Raw genomic sequence first — 26,842 nt, 5'->3', positions numbered from 1 at the left:
TTTTTGTCAGCAGAGTGTGGTTTATGATGGTAAATATCAATAAGAATTCCCTTCTTGTAGAAATAATAAAAATCTAATCAGTTGCAAAATGGAAGGTATATTAAAATGCCTTTAACATGGTTTCAACATTTATAGAAACACCTTATTCAGAAGGATTATACATTGTGGGAAAGGTACGTAAAATATAGCCAAAAAGTGTCAGTTAAATCTAAAATTTCACCTCCATAATAATTAAAACATGCACAACATGGTTGTTTTCATTTGGTATTTTCTCACCAATGTACGGCTAGCACAGCTTTTGGCTATATTTTAACGTATCTCACACACAACATGTATTCCAGTTGCAGTATCTCCTTCTGAAGAAGGTATTTTATTATAAACATGGAAGGCATGGTAAAGGGGTTATAAACCTTCCATTTAGCAGCTGATTCACTGTTTGCTATTTTTAAATGAAGAATTTGTCCTACAGTTGCTGCTCCAGCCATGTACAAAATTTTAAAATAAGAATTACTTTGTTCATAATTCATGTATTCACAGAAATTATTACACTACATACACAGACAAAAGGAATAATGACTCATAGATGGTCCACACTTCAGACAGAAATGATATAATACTTTAAAAGAAAGTTGTGTAATGAAAACTTGTGTTAAACTGACACATCCCACACCATTAAAAATGTTGTATTCATGTTCTATGGAGCAAATATTAATGTAATGTAGAAAACATAGAGATTAATGGATGCCCCCATTGCTCTCAATCAGGCTGTATTGAAACATTCTTAAAAGAAATGTTGGCCAAAATATCTACATCTACATCTATACTCTGAAAACCACCATTAGGTGCAAGGCAGAGGGTAAGTCCCATTGTGCCAGTTATTAGGGTTTCTTCTGTTCCATTCACATATGGAGCATGGGAAAAATTATTGTCTGACTGCCTCTGTGCATGCAGTCATTACTCTAATCTTATCCTCATGATTCGTGTGTGAATGGTACACAGAGGGTTGCAGTATATCCCTACATTAATAATTTAAAGCCAGTTCTTGAAACTTGCTTAATAGGCTTTCTCAGGATAGTTTATGTCTGTCTTCAAGAGTCTACCAGTTCAGTTCCTTTAGTATCTCTGTGATACTCTCATGGATTAAACAAATCTGTGACCATTCATGCTGCCCTTCTCTGTATATATTCAATATCCCCTGTTAGTCCTATCTGGTACGTGTCCCACACACTTGAGCAGTATTCTATAGGCAGCCCCATGAGTGATTTGTAAGCAATCTCTTTTGTAGACTGACTGCACTTCCACAGTATTCTACCAGTAAACTGAAGTCTAACCACTGCTTTACCCATGACTGAACCTATGAGATCATTCCATTCCATTTCATATCCCTACAAAGTGTTGCACCCAGGAATTTGTATGAGTTGGCCAATTACAACAGTGACTCATTGATATTACAGTAATAGAATACTACATTTTTCGTTTTGTGAAGTGCAAAATTTTGCATTTCTGAACATGTAGAGCAAATTACCAATCTCTGCACCACATTGAAATCTTATCAATATTATGCGGCTTCCTTCAGATGGTACTTTATTATAGATAACTGCATCATCTGCAAAAAGCCTGATTTTACTATGAATACTGTCTGAAAGATCAGCAATATACAACATGAACACCAAGGGTCCCTGAGGCACACCTTAAGTTACTTCTACATCTGGTGACGACTCTCCATCCAAGATAATATGCTGTGTCCTCTTTATCAAAAAGTTCTCAATCCAGTTACAAATTTCACTTGATACCCAATATGATAGTATTTTTGACAATAAGCATACATGTGGTCCCGAGTCAAATGCTTTTTGGAAATAAAGAAAACTGCATCCACCTGGTTGCCTTGATCCAAAGCTTTCAGTATGTCTTGTGAGAAAAGTGCGAGTTGGGTTTCACATGATCAATGTTTTCAAAATCGATCTGTGTGGCATTGAGGAGGTCATTCCGTTCAAGATACTTCATTATGTTTGAGCTCAGAATATGTTCGAGGATTCTACAACTTATTGATGTCCAGGATAGTGGATGGTAGTTTTGTGGATAACTTCTATAACCCTTCTTGTAGACAAGTTGACCTGTGTCAGCCACAAATTCAGTATAAATCAGACAGGGATCTATCAGCGCCTGGAGCTTTGTTCAATTATAATGATTTCAGCTGTTTCTCAACACCACTGACACTAATACATATTTCACTCATCTTTTCATTGGTCAGAGGATTAAATTGTGGCAATTCTCTTAGGCTTTCCTTTGTAAAGGAACATTTGAAACTGGAGTTACGCGTTTCAGCATTTGCTCTGCTGTGCTCAATTTCAGTTCTTGTCTCATTTGCTAGGAACTGGACACTGACTTGGGTGCCACTAACAGCCTTTACATATGAGCAGAATTTCTTTGGATTTTGTGAAATGTCATTTGACAATATTCTGGTATGGTAGTCATTGAAGGCGTCACATATTGCTCTCTTGACAGCCAAACGCGTTTCATTTAGCATATCTACCTATACCCCTATGCTTTGTTTTACATCTATTATGCAGTAATATCTGTTTCCTTATAAGTTTCTTTACAGTGGTCGTATACTATGGAGGTTCCCACCCATTATGAACCATTCGACTGGGTACATAACTATCTAGTGCTAGGTCAACTATTCTTTCAATCTTGAGCCAGTTTTCCGTTGCATGCTCCTGCCCATGCTGAAAGTTTCAAGTTCTTCATTGAGATGTGACACTATTGATTTTTATCTAGTTTATTGAACATACCTATCTTTTTTCACGTTTTAGTTGTCCTCTGTACTTTGGTAATCATTGTTGCCACAACTGCGTCATGGTCACTGGTGCCAGTTTTGACGTGGACATCATCAAAGACATCGGGTCTATTTTTTGGCATTTGATTCAATATATTTCCATCATGATTGGGATTCATAATTATCTGTTCTGGGTAGTTTACAGAGAAGGCATTTACTAAAGTTCCATAGGATGTCTTATCACACCCACCACTAACAAAACTTTAATTTTCCCAGTTAACCATTGGATGATTAAAGTCTCCACAAGTGATCACAGTATGATCAGGGAACTTATGTATATGTGAACTGAGGTGTCCTCAAAAGTTTTTGGTTACATCAGGAGATGAGTCTGGTGGGTGATAGAAGGATCCAACTAACATTTTATGCCCATCCATGATACTGAGTCTTACCCAAACAATCTCACATGCAGCTTTAATTTCTGTCTTGGTGAATTTGAGTTTATTGTCTACTGGAACAAATACACCAGCTCCATTTCCCATTTGCCTACCCTTCCAACACACACTTAAATTTTCCACAAAAAATGTAACCGATATCAGTTTCAGGTTTCAACCAACTTTCTGTGCATAGTATTATGTGAGCTTCACTGCTTTTCATGAGTGCTTGAAACTCTGGCACTTTGTTGCAAATGCTTTGGCCATTTACCATTAGGATTTTAATACTCTCACCTGTAGTAGGCATTTCTTTTGATCTTATGCTGATACTTCTCATTTTTATTCACTTATCATTATCTGGATTGGAAGGAGAGTTGCCTAATCTAAAAAAACCATTGTGGGCACCCCACAGTCAGCTACCTGAGTAGCAGCCTCTGATGTGCAGTGTCACCTGACCTATTTAGGGGGATGCTATGGTTCTCAACCCTATGGTGCAAGTCCAAGAAGTCACAGCCCAGCTTGTTGCATAACTTTCAAAGTCTCTGGTTCAGCCCTTCCACTTGACTCAGAACCAAAGGGCCACAATCAGTTCTAGAGACAATACTGCAAATTGTGAGGTTTGTTGAAACTCCATGTGTAAGGCTGGTCTTCTCAATCTTCTCTGCCGGTCACTGGAATGACCCAAGAATGACCTTGGAGCCCAGATGAGAGGCATCATTTGTTCCAATGCGTGCCACAATCTGCAGGTGGTTGGAGTCTGTTCCCTCAATGGTTGTTGGAATAGCCTCTTCAACATGTTGAATGAGGCCCCCAGGCATACACACTGAGTGTACCTGGTGTTCTTTTCTGTCCCTTGCTGCCATTTCTCTCAGGGGTCTCGTCATTTGCCATATGTTTGAACTGCCGATGATTAATAGACGCCTACCCTTTTGTGTTTGGCTCCTCTTCCTCAAAACAGGTGAAGTGAGTTCCACTGTGTCAGTTCCAGTTTCAGTGAAAGACAGTACCTCAAACCTGTTGGTTAGGAGGATTGGTACAACACCTCAAGTCCTTTCTGGTCACCATCCACCATGTATATGATGCCTAGATCTACCACTGGTACACCACTCCCAGTTAAGTGAATGAGCAATGGCAGATCCTGTACTCTCTGCAGAGGAGACAGGATCCACAAGAGAGGATAGCACTTTAAGTACCTCTGGTACAGGTATCACAGGTACATGACTCTTGGGAGCTCTTCCAGCACACTGATTCACAGCAGCTGCCAACCCTTTGACAGTAGTCAGTGCAGTTTCCAGCTGCTTACAAACATCAACCAACTCATCCCATGTTTGAACCTGCCAATTATCTTGTAATCTGTTGAGCTAAAAAGTTGGTAATTCCTATAAGAATTTAAACAGATACATGAAATGAGAATTCTATCAAGGGAACCCAAAAACCTGTGGTAAAAATTACTAATTTCCTAAAATGCTTTGATGTTGACTATAGTTGTTAGCAAATTCGAAAACAGAGTTAGTTTATGATGAATGCAGATGATATATAGGGCTACTCCTCTTTAAGAGAAAACTGGATGTAACACAATATGTTAGTAAATCAACTATGGTAACTACATCACAAACACTGATTTGTTACAAATTGCTTGTAGATTATGCAAAACACACATTTATTTGCATTATTATACAATGAAATTCAGGGGTGATGTATGCTTTGGCTGAACTGTGAAAAACAAATGTTGATTTTCTGTGAACTAAATTACATATCCGAAACACTCATACTGCTAATTTACAAAAATTTCTAAGCATGGCAGAGTGAAGGAAATGGCCCTGGTAAATGGCGTAAGTTCTAGAAAGAAATGTGGAGGATAATATAATAAAAATACACTACTGGCCATTAAAATTGCTACACCATGAAGATGGCATGCTACAGACGCAAAATTTAACCAACAGGAAGAAGATGCTGTGATATGCTAATGATTAGCTTTTCAAAGCATTCACACAAGGTTGGCGCCGGTGGTGACACATACAACGTGCTGACATGAGGAAAGTTTCCAACCAATTTCTCATACACAAGCAGCAGTTGGCCAGAGTTTCCTGGTAAAACATTGTTGTGATGCCTTGTGTAAGGAGGAAAAATGCGTACCATCATGTTTCAGACTTTGATAAAGGTCGGATTGTAGCCTATCGCGATTGCGGTTTATCGTTTTGCAACACTGCTGCTCGCATTGATCAAGATCCAATGACTGTAAGCAGAATATGGAATTGGTGGGTTCAGGAGGGTAATACGGAATGCCGTGCTGGACCCAAACGGCCTCATGTCACTAGCAGTCGCGATGACAGGCATCTTATCCGCATGGCTGTAACTGATCGTGCAGCCTGGTCTTGATCCCTAAAGCAACAGATGGGGACATTTGCAAGACAACAACCATCTGCACGAACAGTTCGATGAAGTTTGCAGCAGCATGGACTATCAGCTCTGAGACCATGGCTGCGGTTACCCTTGACTCTGCATCACAGACAGGAGTGCCTGCGATGGTGTACTCAATGACGAACCTGGGTGCACGAATGGCAAAACGTCATTTTTTCAGATGAATCCAGGTTTTGTTTACAGCATCATGATGGTCGTACCCGTGTTTGGTGACATAGCGGTGGTCGGCCATTGGAAGCGTGTATTGGTCATTGCCATACTGGCGTATCACCCGGCGTGATGGTATGGGGTGCCATTGGTTACACGTCTCTGTCACCTCTTGTTAGCATTGATGGCGCTTTGAACAGTGGACGTTACATTTCAGATTTGTTACGACTCGTGGCTCTACCCTTCTTTCGATCCCAGCGAAACCCTACATTTCATTAGAATAATGCACGACCGCATGTTGCAGGTCCTGTGCGGGCCTTTCTGGATACAGAAAATTTTCGACTGCTGCCCTGGCCAGCACATTCTCCAGATCTCTCACCAATTGAAAACGTCTGGTCAATGGTGGCTGAGCCACTGGCACGTCACATATGTCAGTCACTACTCTTGATGAACTGTTGTATCATGTTGAAGCTCCATGGCAGCTGTACCTGTACACGCCATCCAAGCTCTGTTTGTCTCAATGCCCAGGCATATCAAGGCCATTATTACGGCCACAGAAGGTTGTTCTGGGTACTGATTTCTCAGGATCTATGCACCCAAATTGTGTGAAAATGTAATCACATGTCAGTTCTAGTATAATATATTTGTTGAATAAATACCCGTTTATAATCTGCATTTCTTCTTGGTGTAGCAATTTTAATGGCCAGTAGTGTATATCAGCCAGACCAATGAATGGATAAAAGTCATGAAAAACTGTTGAATTCTGCTCGCCCAGACGAAAATAATTACATTTTTGAGTAGGGCCATCAAATAGAAAGTACTATAAAAAGTACTAAAATCATATCAATTGTAGTAAGGTGCATATGGTAAGACCCAGGACTTAAATCCTACCATTTATTTTGTTTTTTGTGCCAATTGTTTTCATTATTAATTCATGTATTTCGGTACATATAGTACAGTTTAGTACTTTTATAGAACTGTCCATTTCCATGGCCCTATATGAAAAATTTGGAGTAGGCATTAAAATCCATGGAGAAGAAATAAAAACTTTGAGGTTCGCTGATGACATTGTAATTCTGTTAGAGACTGCAAGGACATGGAAGAGCAGTTGAACGGAATGGACGGTGTCCTGAAAGGAGGATATAAAATGAACATCAACAAAAGCAGAACGAGGATAATGGAATGTAGTTGAGTTAACTCAAGTGATGCTGAGGGAATTAGATTAGGGAATGAGACACTTAAAGTAGTAAAGGAGTTTTGCTATTTGGGGAGCAAAATAACTGATGATGGTCGAAGTAGAGAGGATATAAAATGGCAATGGCAAGGAAAGCATTTCTGAAGAAGAGAAATTTGTTAACATCGAGTATAGATTTAAGTGTCAGGAAGTCGTTTCTGAGAGTATTTGTATGGAAGTGAAACATGGACGGTAAATAGTTTGGACAAGAAGAGAATAGAAGCTTTTGAAATGTGGTACTACAGGAGAATGCTGAAGATTAGATGGGTAGATCACATAACTAATGAGGAAGTATTGAATAGAATTGGGGAGAAGAGGAGTTTGTGGCACAACTTTCCTCAGAACATGCCCTACCAACCGATCCCTTCTTCTAGTCATCAAGGGATCACTAATTTAGTATTAGAGGGCAGCGTGGAGGGTAAAAATTGTAGAGGGAGACTAAGAGATGAATACACTAAGCAGATTCAGAAGAATGTAAGCTGCAGTACATACTGGGAGATGAAGCAGCTTGCACAGGATAGAGTAGCATGGAGAGCTGCATCAAACCAGTCTCAGGACTGAAGACCACAACAACAACATGACAATACATTTGTTTTCTCTGGTAAGCAGGATCCAACAGACTTTTACGAGTTTCATCCATTCCTTGGTCCAGTTGATATACTTTTATTATTTTATCCTCCATGTGTCCACCCTCAGTAGCCGAATGGTCAGTGCAACAGACTTGCAATCCTAAGGGCCCGGGTTTGATTCCTGGCTGGGTCAGAGATTTTCTCTGCTCAGGGACTGTCCTTATCATCATCATTTCATTCCCGAAGTGGCGTCAACTCAAAGGACTTGCACCCGGCGAATGGTCTACCTGACGGGAGGCCCTAGTCACACGACATTTACATTTATTTATCCTCCATGTTTCTTTCTGGAACTTGAGGCATTTACCATGCCCATCTTCTTGACTCTGTGACACGAATTTTGACTAACAGTCCTTTTAAGGATATTGTAACACAACTTGAAAGGGTGATGGAGGCATCCAGTAGCCTCTATATTTTGCTGTAAATGATCTGAATGCGAGTATTCTACTCGTTTTGCACCCTATTCTCTTGGAAAGTTCTTGTCCATTTTATATGCTTAGGATCTAAACATAACTGAAGTTACATATCGATTTCACTGGACCTCTTGTCAAAAAATTAATTTTTTCCTCCTATATATATATATTTTCCCCCCCCTATTCAGATGCACCTGGTGATGCAGCTTTAGGCTGAGAAACTGTTTATACTAATACAGGATTATTCAACAGCTGCTGCAATTTTGTATAACAAGAATTCATTTTCAAGTTGTTTGTCTCTTGCACATTGTAGTTCGAGGTGTGCATTTATCTGTCTTAAATGCTCTTCTCGAGCAATAAAAGCCTCATGTGCATTCTTAAGTTCATCCTCAGAGGAAAATGGTACATATTGTACAAGCATATATACAACAGCTGGAACATTTCTAATTACCATTTTAGTATTGTTTAGCAGCTTTGCCTTCATCTTGTTGGTTACTCTTCCTCTTCTGCATCAGAGCTTTCTTCACCTTTTCCCACTTTCTTCACATAAAATGGCTCAGACTTCATTGTAAATTCAGATAGGCTTACTCTTGGGAAATCATAACCTTGTTCTTGTTGTCTTGGATGAACTTCATATCACTTGTATATGCTTGAGAAAAGTCCAACTGCTTGATTATCCTCAGATTTCAGCACTTGATACTGTTTATGCAGAAACTTATACTCTTAAAATCTGCATGCATGATTAGAAGAGCTTTCTTGCAATGTTAGTTTCATAATGATGAATTACTTGAGCTACACCTTCATTTACATATGCTGGTTCTGTCTTCATAATGCACTTGGCGATGCAGTGGGCAACAGATTCATTTGACCTGCATGGTTGTATTTTCATATTGGTGTTTAAGAACTCAAGAATTTGCTGATTATAATTATTGACCCATTTCTCAGCCATTCTTTGTTTTAATGTGCAGAATCATCCTACATTCTGAATGAACTCACCTGAACTTAGTGGCATAATATGGGTCCATTGACATGCCTCATGAGGAAAAGCAAACAACATGGATAAGAGGTGATTTTGTGGCACGTATAAATATGACAATGAATTTGGTAGCATTTAATATGTAATCTTAAACCTGGATCTTCTTCTTCACCTGCCAAGCAACATGAGACCTCTTGGTCGATGTACATAAGTCCTTCTGGACTTTCAAAAGATGAAGCATTTCCAGTCCATACTGCAATGTGGATACGTGACTTCCAAGGTTCTGAAATTCAATTCCTGTCCTTAAATTTAAAACTTTTCCACAAATAATATTTTCATTTTGTTTTAACTGCTTCATGAAAGCATCAACAGAGCAAGAAAAATGTCAGCTCAACACAACAGGGTATGATTCATCAGGATGTAATTGGTTGGGATCTCTATAGGGTCTGCGATCTGCAATCAAGAAAAATCTTTGTGCTCGTCGAGCCAACATCTAAGGACCAAGACATGAATAAATGCAATTAATTAGTTGTGAGCTGTTTGCCAATATTATGTGAATCCTCTTAGATTCTTCAAATGTTAATGAAGGGCCTTGACAACACCTTCTTGTCTTCACATAGCTCTGCATCGTGCACTAATCATCAGCTGCACTCCAAGATATTAAAACATCGGTGATGCATAAAACAAATCATTTGTTCTTTGAAAATGAGTAACTGAGCCTATAATTTGCTGCTGGAAGTTGTGCAGTGGTGTAATTTTTAGCAGACACTCTTCATTCAAGCTGTTCTTTTTCTTTTCTATAGGTATTAAGATACTTTCTGTAAAGTCCTTTGGCCATTTTCCTGTCGTGTGTCCTTGATTACACTGTTCAGTCAACTTCCTTTTCCCTTCTTTCTCCAATGCCTTTAACAGTTCCACAGGAATCTCATCAATTCCCATTGCCTTTCCATTTTGCATCTCCTTCATAGATTCTTCAATCTCACTAGTTAGTATTACATTTCCTTTGTCATCATCAGCAACTTTATCTGCTCCTTCTATCCCAAGGTCTTCTTCACTTGGTCGGCTGTCTGCAGCATATAGCAATTCTACGTATTCTTCCCATCTTCTCATTATTTTCTGGTGTTCACTCACCATTTTACCGTCTGCTGCCTCTACTTCCTTTAGTCCACTGTTGTTTCTCTTTTCCCTGAATGTGAAACCCATTGCCTCTTAATTGATTATTTAACCTCCTGTAGTTGCACTTCCCTTCTTCTGTGTTTACAGTTTTCTGTTTCCTGCGATCATCCATCTTGGTCATCATATCTGGTGTTACCAACTCTTTCTTTACTTTTTTCCTCTCCTTGACTCCAAGCATTTCCTTAGCTGCCTTTTTGATTCCATTTTTTGAAAAGATCCCATCTTCCTTCTGTGTATTCCCTTTCCTGTCCTTGCATCATGATTTCACAATATACATTCTCTAATTTTTCACAATTGCCTTTGTCTTTCAGTTTCTCAAAGTTAATGTGCTTTCTCTTCTGTCCTTTCCAGGTTCTTTTCAGGTTAACTATAGCCTCAGCTAATACTAATACATGATCTGAATAAATATCTGCCCCTGGATAACCTTTGACACTCTTTAGGCAATTTTGGTATCTTTGTTGTATCATTATGTAATCAATTTGATATATTTTGTTGTCAAATTGAGATATCCAAGTATACCATCGTCTTTTGTGGTTATCAACTAGAGTATTTCCAACAGTGAGCCTGATACTGCATGCAGCCAAAGTCTTGCTGAGTACACTCAACAGAAGGCTGTATGGGAAGCTGAATTGTGAAATAGGAGATGAACAATTTGGTTTCAGGTGAGGAGTGGGAATTAGTGATGTCATTGGGCTACTGAGAGTGATAGGGGAGAGGTACACGGAGAAGAAAAGGTAGGTGTATGTTGTGTTCATTGATCTTGAGAAGGCTTTAGACTGTTTCAGGTGAGACAAACTGATGGAAATCCTAAGGATACATGGAGTTGACTGGAGGGATAGACAGCTAATTAGAAATTTACGTTTGAACCACAGAGCAAGAGTAAGAATAGGAGGTGTAATGAGTGAAGAAATTGAACTGGGAAGAGGTGTAAGACAAGGTTGTTGTTTATCACCAACACTGTTCAATATCTATCTGGAGGAAATTATTAATGAATGTTTTGACGGAAGGAGAGGAGTTTGTATAGGGGGTTGGAGAGAGGAGTGTATAAGATTTGCAGACGACATGGTTGTGATGGCAGAGAATGCAAGAGAGATGGAACAAATCTTAGATGATCTAAACACAAAATTAGAAGAATATGGAATGAAGATTAACAAGAAGAAAATGAAAAGCATGGTAATTGAAGGAAAGGGGACAAAATGCCGTATGAAAATAGGGGTGAGGAAATAGAGCAAGTGCATAACTTCAATTACTTGGGAAGTGTAATAATGGATGATATGTATTGCTCAACAGAAATTAGGAAAAGAATTGCAATGGCAAAAGAAGTATTCAAGAGGAAACAGAAATTATTTTGTGAACCACTAAACAAAGATCTGAGGAAAAGACTTGCCAAATGTTACATCTGGAGCAATGCACTGTATGGTGCAGACAACTAGACATTGAGGAAGGAAGATGAAAGAAGATTGGAGGCACTAGAGATGTGGATATGGAGAAGAATGGAAAGAGTGAAATGGAAAGACTGAGTAAGGAAGGAAGAAGTATTAAGAAGACTTGGAGAAGAAAGAAACATGCTGAAAGTCATCAGAAAAAGAAAACAGAACTGGATTGGACATTGTTTGGGGAGGGACTGTTTATTGAAGGAATGAATAGAATGAATGGTGGAGGGAAAAAGGGGAAGAGGAAAAAGAAGGTATCAAATGCTGAACAATATCAAAGGAGACAAATATTCAGAAGTGAAAAGACTGGCTATAGACAGACAAAAGTGAAAGAGGCTTAACCCATGACAAGACATGCAGTAAGGCAGAATACCATACTATTGCTTCATTCAAGCCATTGTTGCCATATAGAAAGAGATGGAGCCACGAAAATTCCTCTGGTATTAACTCTCTATTCACATTCACAATATTATTCTTAGTTTTGTAAACAATTTCATTTACCTTCTACTTCCTTAAATTTATCATTAACACATCGCTGCTCATGATCAGTTGGTGTGATTACAGATGTTTGCACAAGACTGAATTGTGATGCATTTACTGGCTCTAGTTGTGGGTCTTTTCATCGGGAACTTCATCTACCTGTATCAATTGATGTGCGTATAAATACTGAAGCATTGATACAAGTCCTTCTTTGATGAAAAAATTGATAGCATTAATTGTAAATTGTTTAGCAGCTTTGGAATGCACAGTTCAGCAAATAATATGAAAGAATTTGTCAACAGTATTGCATTTGGTGACACAGGTTTTCCAGTTTGCGCTCCACACTTTCCTGTTGGTCCCTATGAATGGGAATCAGTGAAATAAAACCTATTATAATAGTACACTAGACCATATGCACTGCCAGAAACAATCAAAATTCTGACATTAAATTAGAATATAATAAACTCAACTTGCCCTTTTCTCACATGATATAGTGAGAACTATGGATGAGGGGCAACAGGCAGATTCCATATTTCTATATTTCCAGAAACTATTTGACATGGTGCCCCATTGTAGGCAGTTAACAAAGGTGTGAGCATATACAATAAGTTCACAGGTATGTGAGTGACTCAAAGGCTTCTTAATAATAGAACCCAGTATGTTGTCCTCGACAGCAAGTGTTCATCAGAGACGAGGGTACCATCAGGAGTGCCCTATGGAAGTGTGATAGGACCACTATTGTTCTCTGTTTACATAAACAGTTTGGTGGGCAGGGTAGGCAAAATCTGTGGTTGTTTGCTTATGCCATGGTGTATGGTAAGATGTCAAAGTTGAATGACTGTAGGAAGATAAAGGACAATTTCCAGTTGGTGTGTTGCATGGCAGCTAGCCCCAAATGTGGGAAAATGTAAGTTAATGCATATGAATAGGAAGAACAAATCTGTGATGTTTGGATACAGTATTATCAGTGTCCTGCTTGACACAGTCAAGTTGTTTATATATTTGGGTGTAATGTTGTAAAGTGATGTGAGGTGAACGAGCATGTGAAAACTGTGGTGAGGAAGGCAAATGGTTGACTTTGGTTTATTGGGAGAATTTCAGCAAAGAGTGGTTCCCTTATACAGAAGACCACATATAGGACACTGGTGTGACCTATTCCTGAGTACTGCTTGAGTGTTTGGGATCCGTGTCAGGTTGGACTGAAGGAAGACATTGAAGCAATTCAAAGGCAGGCAGGTAGATTTGTTACCAGTAGGTTCAAACAAAATGTAAGTATTACAGAGATGCTTTGGGCACTCAAATGGGAATACATGGAGGGAAGGCAATGTTCTTTTTGAGAAACACTGCTGAGAAAATTTAGAGAACCAGCATTTGAAGCTGACTGCCGAACAATTCTACTGCCGCTAACATACATTGCACATAAGGACCACAGAGATAAGATATGAGACGAGAAATTAGGGCTCCTACAGAGACATACAGACAATCATTTTTCCCTCGTTCTATTTGTGAGTGGAATGGGGGGGGGGGGGGGGAGGGATGTCAAGTAGTAGTGGTTCAGGGTACAGTAACTTGAGGAGTGTCTGTGCAGATGTAGATTACGTTTGGTGAACATAAATTTAGTGTCGAAGTGCAAAGATTTAGGAAACTATTTACATAATTTTCCCTGTCACATAAACTGCCATTGAAGATGCCATTTAAATTATCACGCTCAGAAACAAAAGCACTGTCAGACATCAGGATGTTGTGTCTCACATCATCAGAGTTTCTGATCTCCAAATAGCTCTGATTATCAATTAGTAAGGCATATGGTTGATGTCCAGTTTCCCAACCAATTCCTTCACAAAATCCAACACCTTCAATGAAGTTTCTATTTAGAACATTGATATCCCATTGCCTTTGTAGCAGAATGGCAGCAAATATTAAATGTACCACAATCATGGTGAAACATTGGTATTCAGAATGTGCAGATTGAAAGATTTCTTCATATCTTTGATTCTAGAAGGCATTTACAATTTGTGATTAAACAGTAACTCAGATTTAGGCACTGTGGGTTGGAGCATAAGTGGCTTGGGCATCAGATTCACTTGCTTGTTCTAGCTGAGCTGGAAAAGTGCGGATGAGGTCCAGTGTATTTCATCACACTCATTGATTTACTCTTACACCGTTGTAGAGTGGGTTATCTACAACCAGCTGCATTGTAGACATACCTGTATATATACTGAAGTTTTCCAGAGTTTTGGCCACCACAACAATTTCTACCTCTGTACTTGATTGAGAAAGCATTTGAGACATCTTTTCACTGACTTAAAAGATATCGAGACCAAAAATGCCTCATGCCATTTAAAATTATATTGACCAAATTTGCTTGGAAATTTAATGACTTTGACAAATGGAATGATGCGCCAAGGCAAATGTCATTCTGGTTCAGTTAGTACTACAATTTCACCATGAATATCACCTGGTGGCGAGTTATTCCAATACACTTTTGATGGAGCACAACTTGTTGAGGTCTTCAAGTGCATATTGCATCAGTCACAAATAAGCAAATCCTTTGTAGAGGTGTGTTCTGCTGGCAAATATACCTTAGGCAAAACCAAATGATATTTCTCTGGCTGACTAGAATAGCATATTTCCTGGCAGATATCACAACACTTGTTGCAAAAAGTGACCTGTGGTTGAGTGGAACTCTGCCCATCAGCTGCCCTCTGAGCAGAGTCCTCATGTTTATGTCATAGTCTTGCTTCACTACTCCTCACTTGTCTCTCTAGCCCTTGGTTCAGAGTGTCCTAATACATCTTATAACATTCGATAAATATGTCCTTCTATAGCCTCAACTGCTCATGTTTGAGCATGATGAAGTGGATCACTAGTGAGGAGAGAGATATGTTCATCAGCTGTCTTGATTGCTCTCATTTGGGCTTGTTGTGCTCTTTGACTTTCAAGGCAAGAGATACGCTCTTCAGCTGTTTCATTTGCTCTTGGTTGTGCATGTCATCATGCGTCATTGGCATGTCAAGAGGAACGTGCATCCACCATCTTGATCAATAGCACTTGAGGCATTTGTTCCTTGACAGTTGCATGTTCGACACTGTGCTGCTTTTCAGGAATTTCTTTTTGTTGTAACTTCTCCTGTTGTTTCTGTTTCTCTTTATCTAGGCATTTCTCACATTGGGTGGCTGTCTTCTTGAACATTGAAGAAATTTTCACTAATGCAATATTTACAATTAATATCATTATTTTATCATTGCAAACTCACTTTTTTAAACTGTCACCCATTTTTGCAATATATTTAAATTTTCAAATCTATAGCTGATCAGGAAGTTTGTAGCAAACAGACCAACAGACAGAGAACAAAGTAAGTTACTAAGAACATGGTAATAAAATATGAAAATGAATGCTGTATTTGCTATATGTTTCAAAAAATTGAGACTGTTCACATTTAAAACCTTTTTTTGTGTTTATTCATGAATTGACAAAATTCATCTCCCTCAAAAAAGATATAATTCTTCAACAGAGGCACATTTACTTTCTCATGATTAAAAAAATATACAAATATTGCACAGATTAAGAAGAGTATAGCTCTTAACCTCAGCCACATTCCACAATTATAACATTTCTGAAGAAATTTATTGTTGGTAATATGTTATATTAAGACTTACAGCAGGAAAAGCAGCTTGCTCTCTTGTGTATGGACGATCCCAATTGCTTGAAACAACATCAGTCTGAGTATGAGGTGCCATCTTTAGTGGATTTATACGTATATCCATTTTTCCTTCTTCAATGTCCCTTATTTCCTGTCTGATACCTAAAACCAGTTATGTTGTAAGTCCTAGTATAAGGAATCGATTTTATGAAGTATAGTGGAAGGTTAATTTTTACTCTTAAAAAAGTACAAGGATCAAAGCAATATGAACACACACATGAAGGCTAATTTCTATGAAAGGTAGCAAAAGATTATTGTACAATTGCAGGCTTTTTGTGGCTGATGTTAAATGAAGTCATCATGTGGTTTCATTTAATCTGTACAGAAGATTAGTGCTCAATATACAAATGAGCATTTGGTTGCAGAGTTCTGTGTTGGCAGCAATTGTCATAAAATTCTGGTTGCATAAGTCATATCAAATTGAAGTTAAAGCTCAAGTTTATGGGCTCATTACAGCTATCTTTTGGCAGTCAGATTTTTAGCTCCTAATTATGGAACTGTGGCAATGATTCTCAAAACTTTAATCTGGTGTGGCGTACAGGAAGTATAGACATGTGTTTGGCAGTATTGTAGTGACACTGTTCCCTATTTGACTATCAGGGAAGTCTCTGAATACAGAAATAATAATCAGCCTTGATCACAAAAATTTGTGATCTGATTATTATTTCAGATTATTTAATCAAATCTAGTCTTGTTCCAACACTGTTTTCAAAAATTATTAACCTTTAAATATATTTTGAAGGGTCTCTCAGTATTTAATCATATATACATAGTATCTTTCTACAGTGCTGCAGTGGTTTGATATGTCAGTAGGCTACTGATTATATATGTATATTACTTTGATTGGCCAAAAGGTTTTCCATGAATAACAGACAGTGTTACATATTTGATGCTAATTTTCATACAATACATCACAACTCAAATAATGGACTTTGCTTGTCCAGAAAGTGGTTTATCAAATGCTATTGAAATTGCAAATCTTCTCTAAGCAATTCTTATGTTACACGTAAACTATTTTTTTATGAGGTGGTGTTTCAGTACTAAATCTGCCAGACAAAAATTCTTGAATTATACTGAAAATAAAGTAAAAAACTGTGTCATGAACAGCACAGTAAATAAAACTTGTTCACCAGTATCAATTTTCCAGAATGTTTCAATATATTCACAAATATTAGTGTTTAAGAAACTGAACTCCTCCCGAATAAACCATGAAGGCCCAATGGTACCAACTGGCTGCTGTGTCATCCTCAGCCCATAGGTGTCCCTGGATGTTGATATGGAAGGGCACGTGGTCAGCACACCACTCTCCCAGCCGTATGTCAGTTTCCGAGACTGGAGCCACTACTTCTCAATCAGTTAGCTCCTCAGTTTGCCTCACAAGGGCTGAGTGCACCCTGCTTGCCAACAGCACTTGGCAGACCAGATGGTCAACCATCCAAGTGCTATCACAGACTGACAGTTCTTAACTTTGGTGATGTAATGGGAACCAGTGTTACCACTGCAGAAATGCCGTTGGCCAATATTAGTGTTTGGTAGACAAAAATCCACCACTGCAGCTACAGTCATTAAATTGAACTGTAAAAAAAGAACTTCCTTTAATGCTCTCACTAGTAATAAAAGGTCCTGCATAAAAGGAAAATCTAACAATAAAATAAGAAAAGCATGCAGCAACATTGAAACACCTAGTTGGTAAGCATGAAACAACAAAAGAAAAATAACGTCACTGTTAATACAAGAAGAAGCCCACTGGACTCGCATTCGGGAGGACGACGGTTCAATCCCGTCTCCAGCCATCCTGATTTAGGTTTTCCGTGATTTCCCTAAATAGTTTCAGGCAAATGCCGGGATGGTTCCTTTGAAAGGGCACAGCCGATTTCCTTCCCCATCCTTCGCTAACCCGAGCTTGCGCTCCGTCTCTAATGACCTCGTTGTCGACGGGACGTTAAACAACACTAACCTAGCCCTAACAAGAAGAAACAAATAGTTACTCATTATGTAGATGTAATTATATAAAAGAAGAAGAAACGAGAGCTCAGGGACCAATGTTGGTAAGGCTATGCAATGACCTTATCCCATCACAAGCTGTGAAAGAAGACCACAGGCCGATGACCGTAGCAGTCTGGTCCCTTTAATCCCTCAAACCCTCAAAGAAGACCACATTGCAACTGCAAGTGTATCTCCTGGCTGTAGTAGGACCATAATAATGTTCTCAAGGGGACACATACAAGTAATAACCTTAGCAAAGATTTTCCATAACGAGGAAAAAAACCACCACCACCAACAACAACAACAACAACAACACTCGTAGAAACCACATATGAAACTCATTCCAAGTGAAGTGGAAAAAAGAAAGGCTGACAAAACTCAGTCCTGTTCACAACCAAATCTTAATTTAATTCTAAATGATATCCATTAATACACTTACTGATAAGCGCATCACAGAACCTGTCAAGTTCTTTCTTGTCTTCAGATTCTGTTGGTTCAATCATAAGTGTCCCACTGACTGGCCACGACATAGTAGGTGCATGGAATCCTGTTCAACAACAAAACAACATGCTTTCAATTGTTGTATTTGTAACCAAATAATTCTTTGAAGTAAAATAATGCATGAAATTTTTAAGTGTAGTTTATATATGTTACTTTTTGATATACATGAATTGGCCACCAATTACATCAATGCAGCATTGTATGCAATTTATCAAACTGTTAAACTCATGTAACAAGTCTGCCTGTGGAATGGTGGCAATATGGCAATAGTATTTTCAAAGTTCTGCTTTAGTTTTTCTACTGTATAGTGGTTTACTGAGTATGCATGTGGATGTAGATGTTTGAGTAAACCTGACCCTCTGACTTTCCCCAATAGGTAAGATTTTCAGGGAGAGAGAGCAGGTGACTGGGCTGAGGAGATTTTACTGCCTTTGCTGAGAATCCTGTCATCACCAAACATGATGCCAAAGTTGTATGTGTAAGTGTGATGTTGCACCATAAGTCACTTGTCTTCTGTCAGTTGCCCTCAAATAGGTTAAACAGAGTCCAAACTCACTGCTCAGTATTAACAGTTCGAGGAAAAATTTGTGTTATGTTTTGGAACCCATTAAGCCATAACTATTCAATGTATTCATCAGGATTTTCTATTACATAATGGTGGATGTACCATCAGTTCAAATAGCTGGACAAGCTGAACCAGGCATAATCTGAAGAAATAAAAACTTGAGAATCCAAATGTCTCAATACCACTTCCTTTGAAAACCATCAGCAGAACCAAATTAGTTAGTTTGGAAGCTTAAGGCTCATGCATGAAAGAAAATCTGTAGGGATAAATACAATGATGAGCCAAAACATTACAACCACTTGCTAAACAGCATTTTGGTCCATCTTTTGGAAATTAATACAGCAGTGATTGTGTGTGACATAGTTTCAGTAAGTCCATGGTAGGTTTCCAGAGGTACGTGGCACCAGATGCCTACACACAGGTCATACAATTCCTGTAAATTATGGACTAGTGGTTTGTAGGCACAGAACTGGCACCTGATAGTGACCAAGAGGTGTTCCAGTGGATTCAAATCATCCAAATTTGTTGTTCACTGTCATGCTCCTGAAACAACTACAACATGATTCTGTCCTTGTGACACAGATAATCACTGTACTGGAAGATGCCATCACCAGTGGGGAAACATCATGCATGAAGGGATGCAGGTGGTCCATAATAATGTTCATGCAGTCAACAGCTGTCATGGTGCCTTTGATTATTAACACAGGTTCCATGGGAGCCCAGGCGAGTGCCCCATAGTACAATATTGCCCCCAATAGCCTGCATATTTGGCATGGTGGATGTTTTGGGCAGCCATTTGCATGGATGATGGCATATCTGGAAAAGCATTGACCTGGAGTAGCAAAAACAGGAGTCATCTGACTGGTGAAACATTATTATTGATTCACAGTCTAATTTTGATGATCCCATGACCATTGCAATCATAATTGACAAAGCCATTGAGTCAACATGACAAAACATAGGCATCATCTGCTGCGGAGCTCCATGGTCAACAACAAGCACTGAACAATGTGCTCCAAAACATATTTGTCTGCACCAGTGTTATACTTGGTCATCACATTTGCCACAGACTGCTACCTATCCTGCTTTACAGACAAGTAAGTAGGCAAGCCTCTGACCTCGACATTCTCTGATTAAGTGTGGATGTCCGACACTCTTTTGCTTACTTGTGGTTTCTCTGTCCTTCAACCACGTTCCATAGATGCTCACAAACTAGCATGCAAACTGCAGATCAGCTTCACCATTTCCAAGATGTGCATTCCAGGTGTCAGGCCATAAAAATTTGCCCTCTGTCAAAGTTTCTTATGCCAGTGGATTTCCCCATTTTCAGGCCATATTGTTACTAGAATGATTCCCCATTCATATCTACTCTGCTTGTATACATTCCTTACCACATCACTTGCCCACAACACCACCACACAGCATTCAATCTCATGGTATGCAGAGGTCACAATGTTTACACTCATCAGTGTATGCAGGTCGAATTTCATGAAGTTGTGACACCTCAATCTTAGATTTCCCACTTGCACAGTTAACTGGCATTATAAATTATTATTATTATTATTATTATTATTATTATTATTATTATTATTATTATTTTACAGGAAAATTTTCACCTGGCCAGTGTTGTCTGATGTTTGGACTTGATTCAGATAACAATCATTTTCATTCAGTACAAAGGAGACTCCACACCATTTTTACACTAAGTCCTAGATTTTACCGTTTTGAACATGGCTGTTTTCCAGCAACCATATATAAGTTTCAATAGAGAAATAACACACCCAACCGATTGCAAATAATTGTTTAATACATGAACTAGGTTTCAACACCTCTAAGGATGTCTTCATCAGAATGAAAATTTAGAAGCTACATAAAATAATACATAGAAAAATAAGTTTGACAGAAACATTAACTGAGATGAAAAATGTCACACTGAGCAAGATGATGCAGTGGTTAACACACTGGATTCGCATTTAGGACCATCCTCATTTAGGTTTTCCACAATTTCCCTAAATCACGTCAAGCAAATGCAGGGATGGTTCCTTTGAAAGGGCATGACCATATTCCTTCCCCATCCCTCCTTCGTCTGATGGGACTGATGACCTCTCTGTTTGGTCCCCTCCTCTGAATCAATCAACCAACCAAAAATGCCACAACATAGAAAGGCTACTTACATAAAGTTACAATTTGAGAAGGCAATAGACAAAGTTTAGAGTAAACGTGTTCAAGTCAAAAATCAAAAATGTTCCAGTATTTGATACATACACCTTGCAAGGAACAACATCAGAGTAAGTGGGCCAGTGGCTTACATTGCTGCTACAAAAACAAGACAAGTTGTGCCACCTATCGGTTGAGAACAGTAGCATATGCCCACTTGAAACAGTAGAACAGAAATAAATGAATTAAACAACAGTTAATTAATTAAGAAAATTCTAAGGAAGAGAGCTTAAAGTACTTTTGATAATGCACAGATTTAAGATTTCCGTCAATTATTTCCCTCATACTTACATCCTCAAACACTTCAGTAAATGTTTTTCATACATTATGCTTCACATACTCAACAACAAACATGCACTATTTTATCATTAGCACTATTTTGTATTCACTCCAGTTGATTTATAGCTCTGACACAAACAACATGTTGCTGCCACATGTCCCTGTATGCCCACGTTGTTGCATGTGCTACTCTCACACTGTAGCAGGAGAGGTTTGAATATTATTTCTTGTATGAGCACAAAATTGCAGAATAAAATATTGTCATAACTTTGTGATGATTTTCTCCTTAACAAACACCCCCCCCCCCCCCCCCCCACACACACACACACACACACCGAACATTATCAATAGACCATGATTTAATTCATCTAAAATGGCTCTGAGCACTATGGGACTTAACATCTGTGGTCATCAGTCCCCTAGAACTTAGAACTACTTAAACCTAACTAACCTAAGGACAACACACACATCCATGCCCAAGGCAGGATTCGAACCTGCAGCCGTAGCAGTCGCGCGGTTCCGGACTGAGCGCCTAGAACTGCTAGACCACGATTTAATTCATCTTTTTATGTGTCTTAGGTAGTGATCGTTTGGAGATGACCAGTAGTGCATATTTACACATTGTACATAAATGCAGATCACTGTGTAATGCATCAGAGCTATATTCTTCATAATGTTACCCAAACCATAAATTAAACTGTTGAACATGATTTGTTGCTACCAGTAAATCATGTTCCCAAGTTGGGAGATAACATGTAAGTAGTCTTTAGAAGCAGTTCAGTCAATATGTTATTATAAGCAATGCGCAATATCTATTTAGTTCTTGATCAGATTGTTGATTCTTTGCATGGCACTAGTTGTCAATCTTCTGCCAGTTGAAAGTTTCCATTCTACTATATTACTTCTTATTACACTCAAAGAAGCTCATATTTGTTTTATCATTGCATGAAGGATCAATTTTAACCACATTTACGGCATGGGGCGAATAAAAGAGGTTCAGATGAGTGGATATGGTTGGACGTGAATGTATGCTGTAACCACACCCCATTCTGAGTGTTGTGCAAGTTGTGTCAGTGTGAGTCAAGCAGTGCAAAGGGTATGACGGTACTCACAGATGAGTAGTGGGGGTTTATTGTGGACAGTTATGTGACAACAAAGTCATGAAAACAGTGCGGTCAGTTGTTTACTGAGAAGTTTAATGGTGTCAAAGTGCCAGCAAACAGTGTCATGCAATGCTTTGTCTGAAAATGGCATCAGACAGGATCTGTTTTGAACAAGTCAAAAAACAGTCCAAAATGTGCTGCACACCAGAAAATGTGCCTGCAGTTCAGCAGAATATGCTTCAGAGTCCTAACAATTCAACCTGATGCCTGTTGCAAGAGACCGCCATATCTTATTGATCATGCTGACGAATAGTCCACCTAGACTTGCACATGCAACCCTACTGAGTGTGTGTTGTTCTTGCTTTAAAACCAGCAGATGCTCATCAGTGCCTCCAGTTCTGCGAGTGGCTGTTCAGTTCACCGAGATAACAATGAATGGCTTGGACATGGATTTGTTCTTTATGTGTGATGAAGCCAAGTTTCATCTAAGTGGTTATATGAACTCGCAGAAAAAAACTTCCTGGCAGGTTAAAACTGTGTGGCAGACCGAGACTCAAACTCGGGACCTTTGCCTTTCGTGGGCAAGTGCTCTACCAACTGAGCTACCCAAGCACAACTCACACCCTGTCCTCACAGCTTTACTTCTGCCAGTATCTCGTCTCCTACACACAGTTTTAATCTGCCAGGAAGTTTCATATCAGCGCACACTCCACTGCAGAGTGAAAATCTCATTCTGGAAACATCCCCCAGGCTGTGGCTAAGCCATGTCTCCGCAATATCCTTTCTTTCAGGAGTGCTAGTTCTGCAAGGTTCGCAGGAGAGCTTCTGTAAAGTTTGGAAGGTAGGAGACAAGATACTGGTAGAAGTAAAGCTGTGAGGACGGGGCATGAGTCATGCTTGGGTAGCTCAGTTGGTAGAGCACTTGCCCCGCGAAAGGCAAAGGTTCCGAGTTCGAGTCTCGGTCCGGCACACAGTTTTAATCTGCCAGGAAGTTTCATATCAGCACACACTCCGCTGCAGAGTGCAAATATCATTCTGGAAACTCACAGAAACACAGCTTCTGGACAGTAGAGAATCTGCATAACTTCCACCAAATACCATTACATGATCAGAAGTTTTGGGTTCGGTGTGCAGTGTCTGCATGCCACATTATTGGTCCCATCATCTTTCATCAGATGATGACTCTGGCACATTACATTGCCAACATTTTGAAACCATTTGTGGCAGAATTAATGGAGGAGGAAAAGACCAATAGTTATTTGCAACAGGGTGGAGCAACTGCCCGTACAGCTGGCTGAGCCTTGGAGCATATTTACACAATCTTCACAATCTTCTCAACAGAATTAGCTCAAACTCATCTCCTACAATGAATACAGACTGCTTGAAGACCTTACTGGTTTAAATCGAAAACATCTTATCATTCATAGAACTGATCCACAGATTTAGTATGTTTCTCTCACATGATATTTATCAGAAAAGCTGTTGACTACAACTAAGGTAATAATCAAAGTAAAGTTTCTTGTATTTACTACATTTCCTTGCTGAAATTTAAATAACTATCACCAAACTCACCATGAAAGTATTTCAAGATATTAATGCTTTAACTTATTTCTAATTGGTTTCACACAAAACAAATCTTACCTTGAACATATATCATATTGAAGTCTTCTGACAATTACTAATATGTTTTATACATCTACATCATTTGTGTATGAGTACTCCTTAAATGTGTCTGTGCCAACTGTAATTAATCTAATTTTGTATTTGCAGTCCCTATGATAAAATAAATAGGGAGTTGTTAAATATTCCTCACTTATTCTGGTTCTTGATTATTTGTAAGTGGGTGTAATGTGATAGTTCATATATATCTTCAAGCATCTGCCAGTTCAGGATTTTAGCATGTTAACGATGTTCTCCTATGAGTCAAGCAAACCTGTGGCCATTTGTTGTTTCCTTGTTTGTATACACTCATTGTCCACTAAGTCCTTTTCAGTATGGCTCACACAAATGATGAATATTCTAAAATGGGGCACAAAATTGTTTGGTAAGCAATTTCCTTTGTACGCTAGTTGCATTTCCCAGTATTCTACCTATGAACAAAGATTTTATCTGCTTCACGTATGATTAAGCCTGTTGAACATCCAATTTCATAATCGTACATATGTTTTAATCCAGAGGAGTTGTATAAGTTTACCGATTTCAGCTATGACTTATTGATATTGTAGTCATAGGATAATATTTTGTTACAATTTAAGAAGGGCACTGTTTTACATTTCTGAACATTTTAAGCAAGTTGACAGCCTTTGCAACGCTTTGATGTCTTATCAAGATTTGATTAAATATTTTTACACATTTTTCGGATAGTACTTCACTCCAGAAAACAGCATCATGTGCAAAACATCTGAGGTTACTATTAATATCATCTTCCAGGTCATTAACATGCAGCTGCAACAGTAAGGATCCCAACACACTTCCCTCAGACATGCCTGAAGTTACTTAAATACCTCTCAATGCTTCCGCATCTAAATTAACCTGTTGTATCCACCCTACCAAGAAATCCTCAATCCTGTCAAAAATTTTGTTTTTTATCTTTGTTACCCTTATGATGACACTATTATTAGTACATTTTGGCATGGTACTGAGTCAAATGCTTTTTGAAAGTCAAGAAATACTGCATCTTGTTGGTTGCCGTAATCCACTGATTTCGGGATGTCATATTAGAAAATCACGAGTTGGGTTTCACATGATTGATGTTTACAGAATCTACATTGGTTGCTGATTAGCATGGAAGATGTTATTCTGTTTGTGGTACTTCATTATACATGAGTACAGAGTACGTTTTAAGATAATACAACATGTGGAAGTCAATGATAATGGATTACTTCTGCTACCCTTCTTCTTGATGGGAGTGTTGTTGTGATAATGGCAGTTATGCACGAGAAAGTGCAGTTTGTTCTGTGGTTTAATGAAACGCATTTGCCTACTGCAGTTCAGTGAGAGTTCCAAAGTGTCTATGGTCAACATCTTCCAGATGTGAATAGCATCAAAGAATGGTATAAAAAGTTTAAAGAAGTTTAAAGAGACTGCTAGTGTTGGTGGTAAAGCAAGAGGCAGTGGAAATGGAGTGAGTGATGACGTTGTTGATGCTGTGCATACAGCATTTCAATGCAGTTTGTGAAAATCAACACACCACATTACCAAGGAAATAGGCATACCTCGCAGCACTATGGTGAAATGCAACTCCTGCAAGCACTTCAGCCAGATGATAGGCCCAGAAGTGGCAAGTTCACTAGGAAAATGCGGGAATGAACTGATGCAGGCAATAACTACCTTAATAAAGTTTATTTTCCCAATGAAATGACTTTTTACATCTCCAGAAAAGTAAACAGGCATAATGCTCTGATCTGGGACTCACAGACCCCACATATTGTGATACAGCAGATAAGGGACAGCCCAAGAAGGAATGTGAAGTGTGGGTTAATGCCCAACACAATTACTGGACCTTTCTTTTTCACTGAGCCTGATACTATGGCAACAGATTACCCGAACATGTTGAAACCTTATGTTGCGGTTCAGTTACAGGAATTTCAATTATGGGTAGTGTTTCTAAAAGATATTGCACTGTCACATTCAGGGCTAACTGTTTGGATGAAACCTTTCTGGACAGATGGATCAGTAGAGACAGTCCAGCATCATGGCCATTGTGTTCACTTTTTTGTGGGGTTGTGTTAAGGATAAAGTGTTCAGTTCACCAATTCCTGATGTGCAAACTCTTATGACATGAATACATGATATAGAGGCAGTGGTTAAAGGGATGTTGGCAGAGACATGAAGAGACACTGAGTATCATCTAAATGTTCTACAAGCAACAATTGGAGCACATGTAGAACTGTCTCCAAAAAAAATGTTATAAGTTAAGCTGCCATTTGGAACAAACTGCACAGCTCTATCTAGCATAAATCCTTGAAATAAATTTTTGCAATCAGAGAAAAACTTTATACTCACCCTGTATTATATTTGCTCCAATGTTTTTAGGAGAGCTTCGAACTCTGACTTTGTTGTACATGTTTTGGTAGCTGATTACTAGTATTTCAATAATGTCTCTCAATGTGTGCACATAATATATGGTTATTGAATATTTGTAATTAAATTAGACTTACCATAATCCATAAGTCTTTTAGCTATATCTACTGCTTCAATATTTGTTTTGTCTTTGAGATCTCTCACATCAATTATGAATTCATGTGCAACAAGTCCAGTTCGCTGATCCTTATACAAAGTTGGATAATGATCTTCTAATCTTTTACTCATGTAATTAGCATTTAATATGGCAACTTGGGTTGCTTTCCTCAAGCCTTTTGGGCCCATCATCTGG

General features: G+C 38.7%; 1 protein-coding gene across 2 annotated transcripts in view; it reads right to left on the bottom strand.

Annotated features, from left to right (window-relative positions):
* LOC124721337 (glycine dehydrogenase (decarboxylating), mitochondrial) overlaps positions 1-26,842 on the bottom strand; it is a 308,726-nt gene that overhangs the window by 4,805 nt on the left and 277,079 nt on the right. For both annotated transcript variants that reach the window (XM_047246255.1, XM_047246254.1), the window contains exons 16-18: positions 26,628-26,838; positions 18,242-18,349; positions 15,773-15,918 (exon numbers count right to left, since the gene is read on the bottom strand). In XM_047246255.1, coding sequence (XP_047102211.1) covers positions 15,773-15,918; positions 18,242-18,349; positions 26,628-26,838 — 465 coding nt within the window. The remainder of the gene's footprint in view (positions 1-15,772; positions 15,919-18,241; positions 18,350-26,627; positions 26,839-26,842) is intronic.

The sequence above is a fragment of the Schistocerca piceifrons genome, chromosome X (assembly GCF_021461385.2).
Source record: "Schistocerca piceifrons isolate TAMUIC-IGC-003096 chromosome X, iqSchPice1.1, whole genome shotgun sequence".
In the NCBI taxonomy this organism is placed as follows: Eukaryota; Metazoa; Arthropoda; class Insecta; order Orthoptera; family Acrididae; genus Schistocerca; species Schistocerca piceifrons.
Note: the sequence above shows the minus strand (reverse complement) of the source record. Positions and strands in the feature narration are given on the sequence as shown.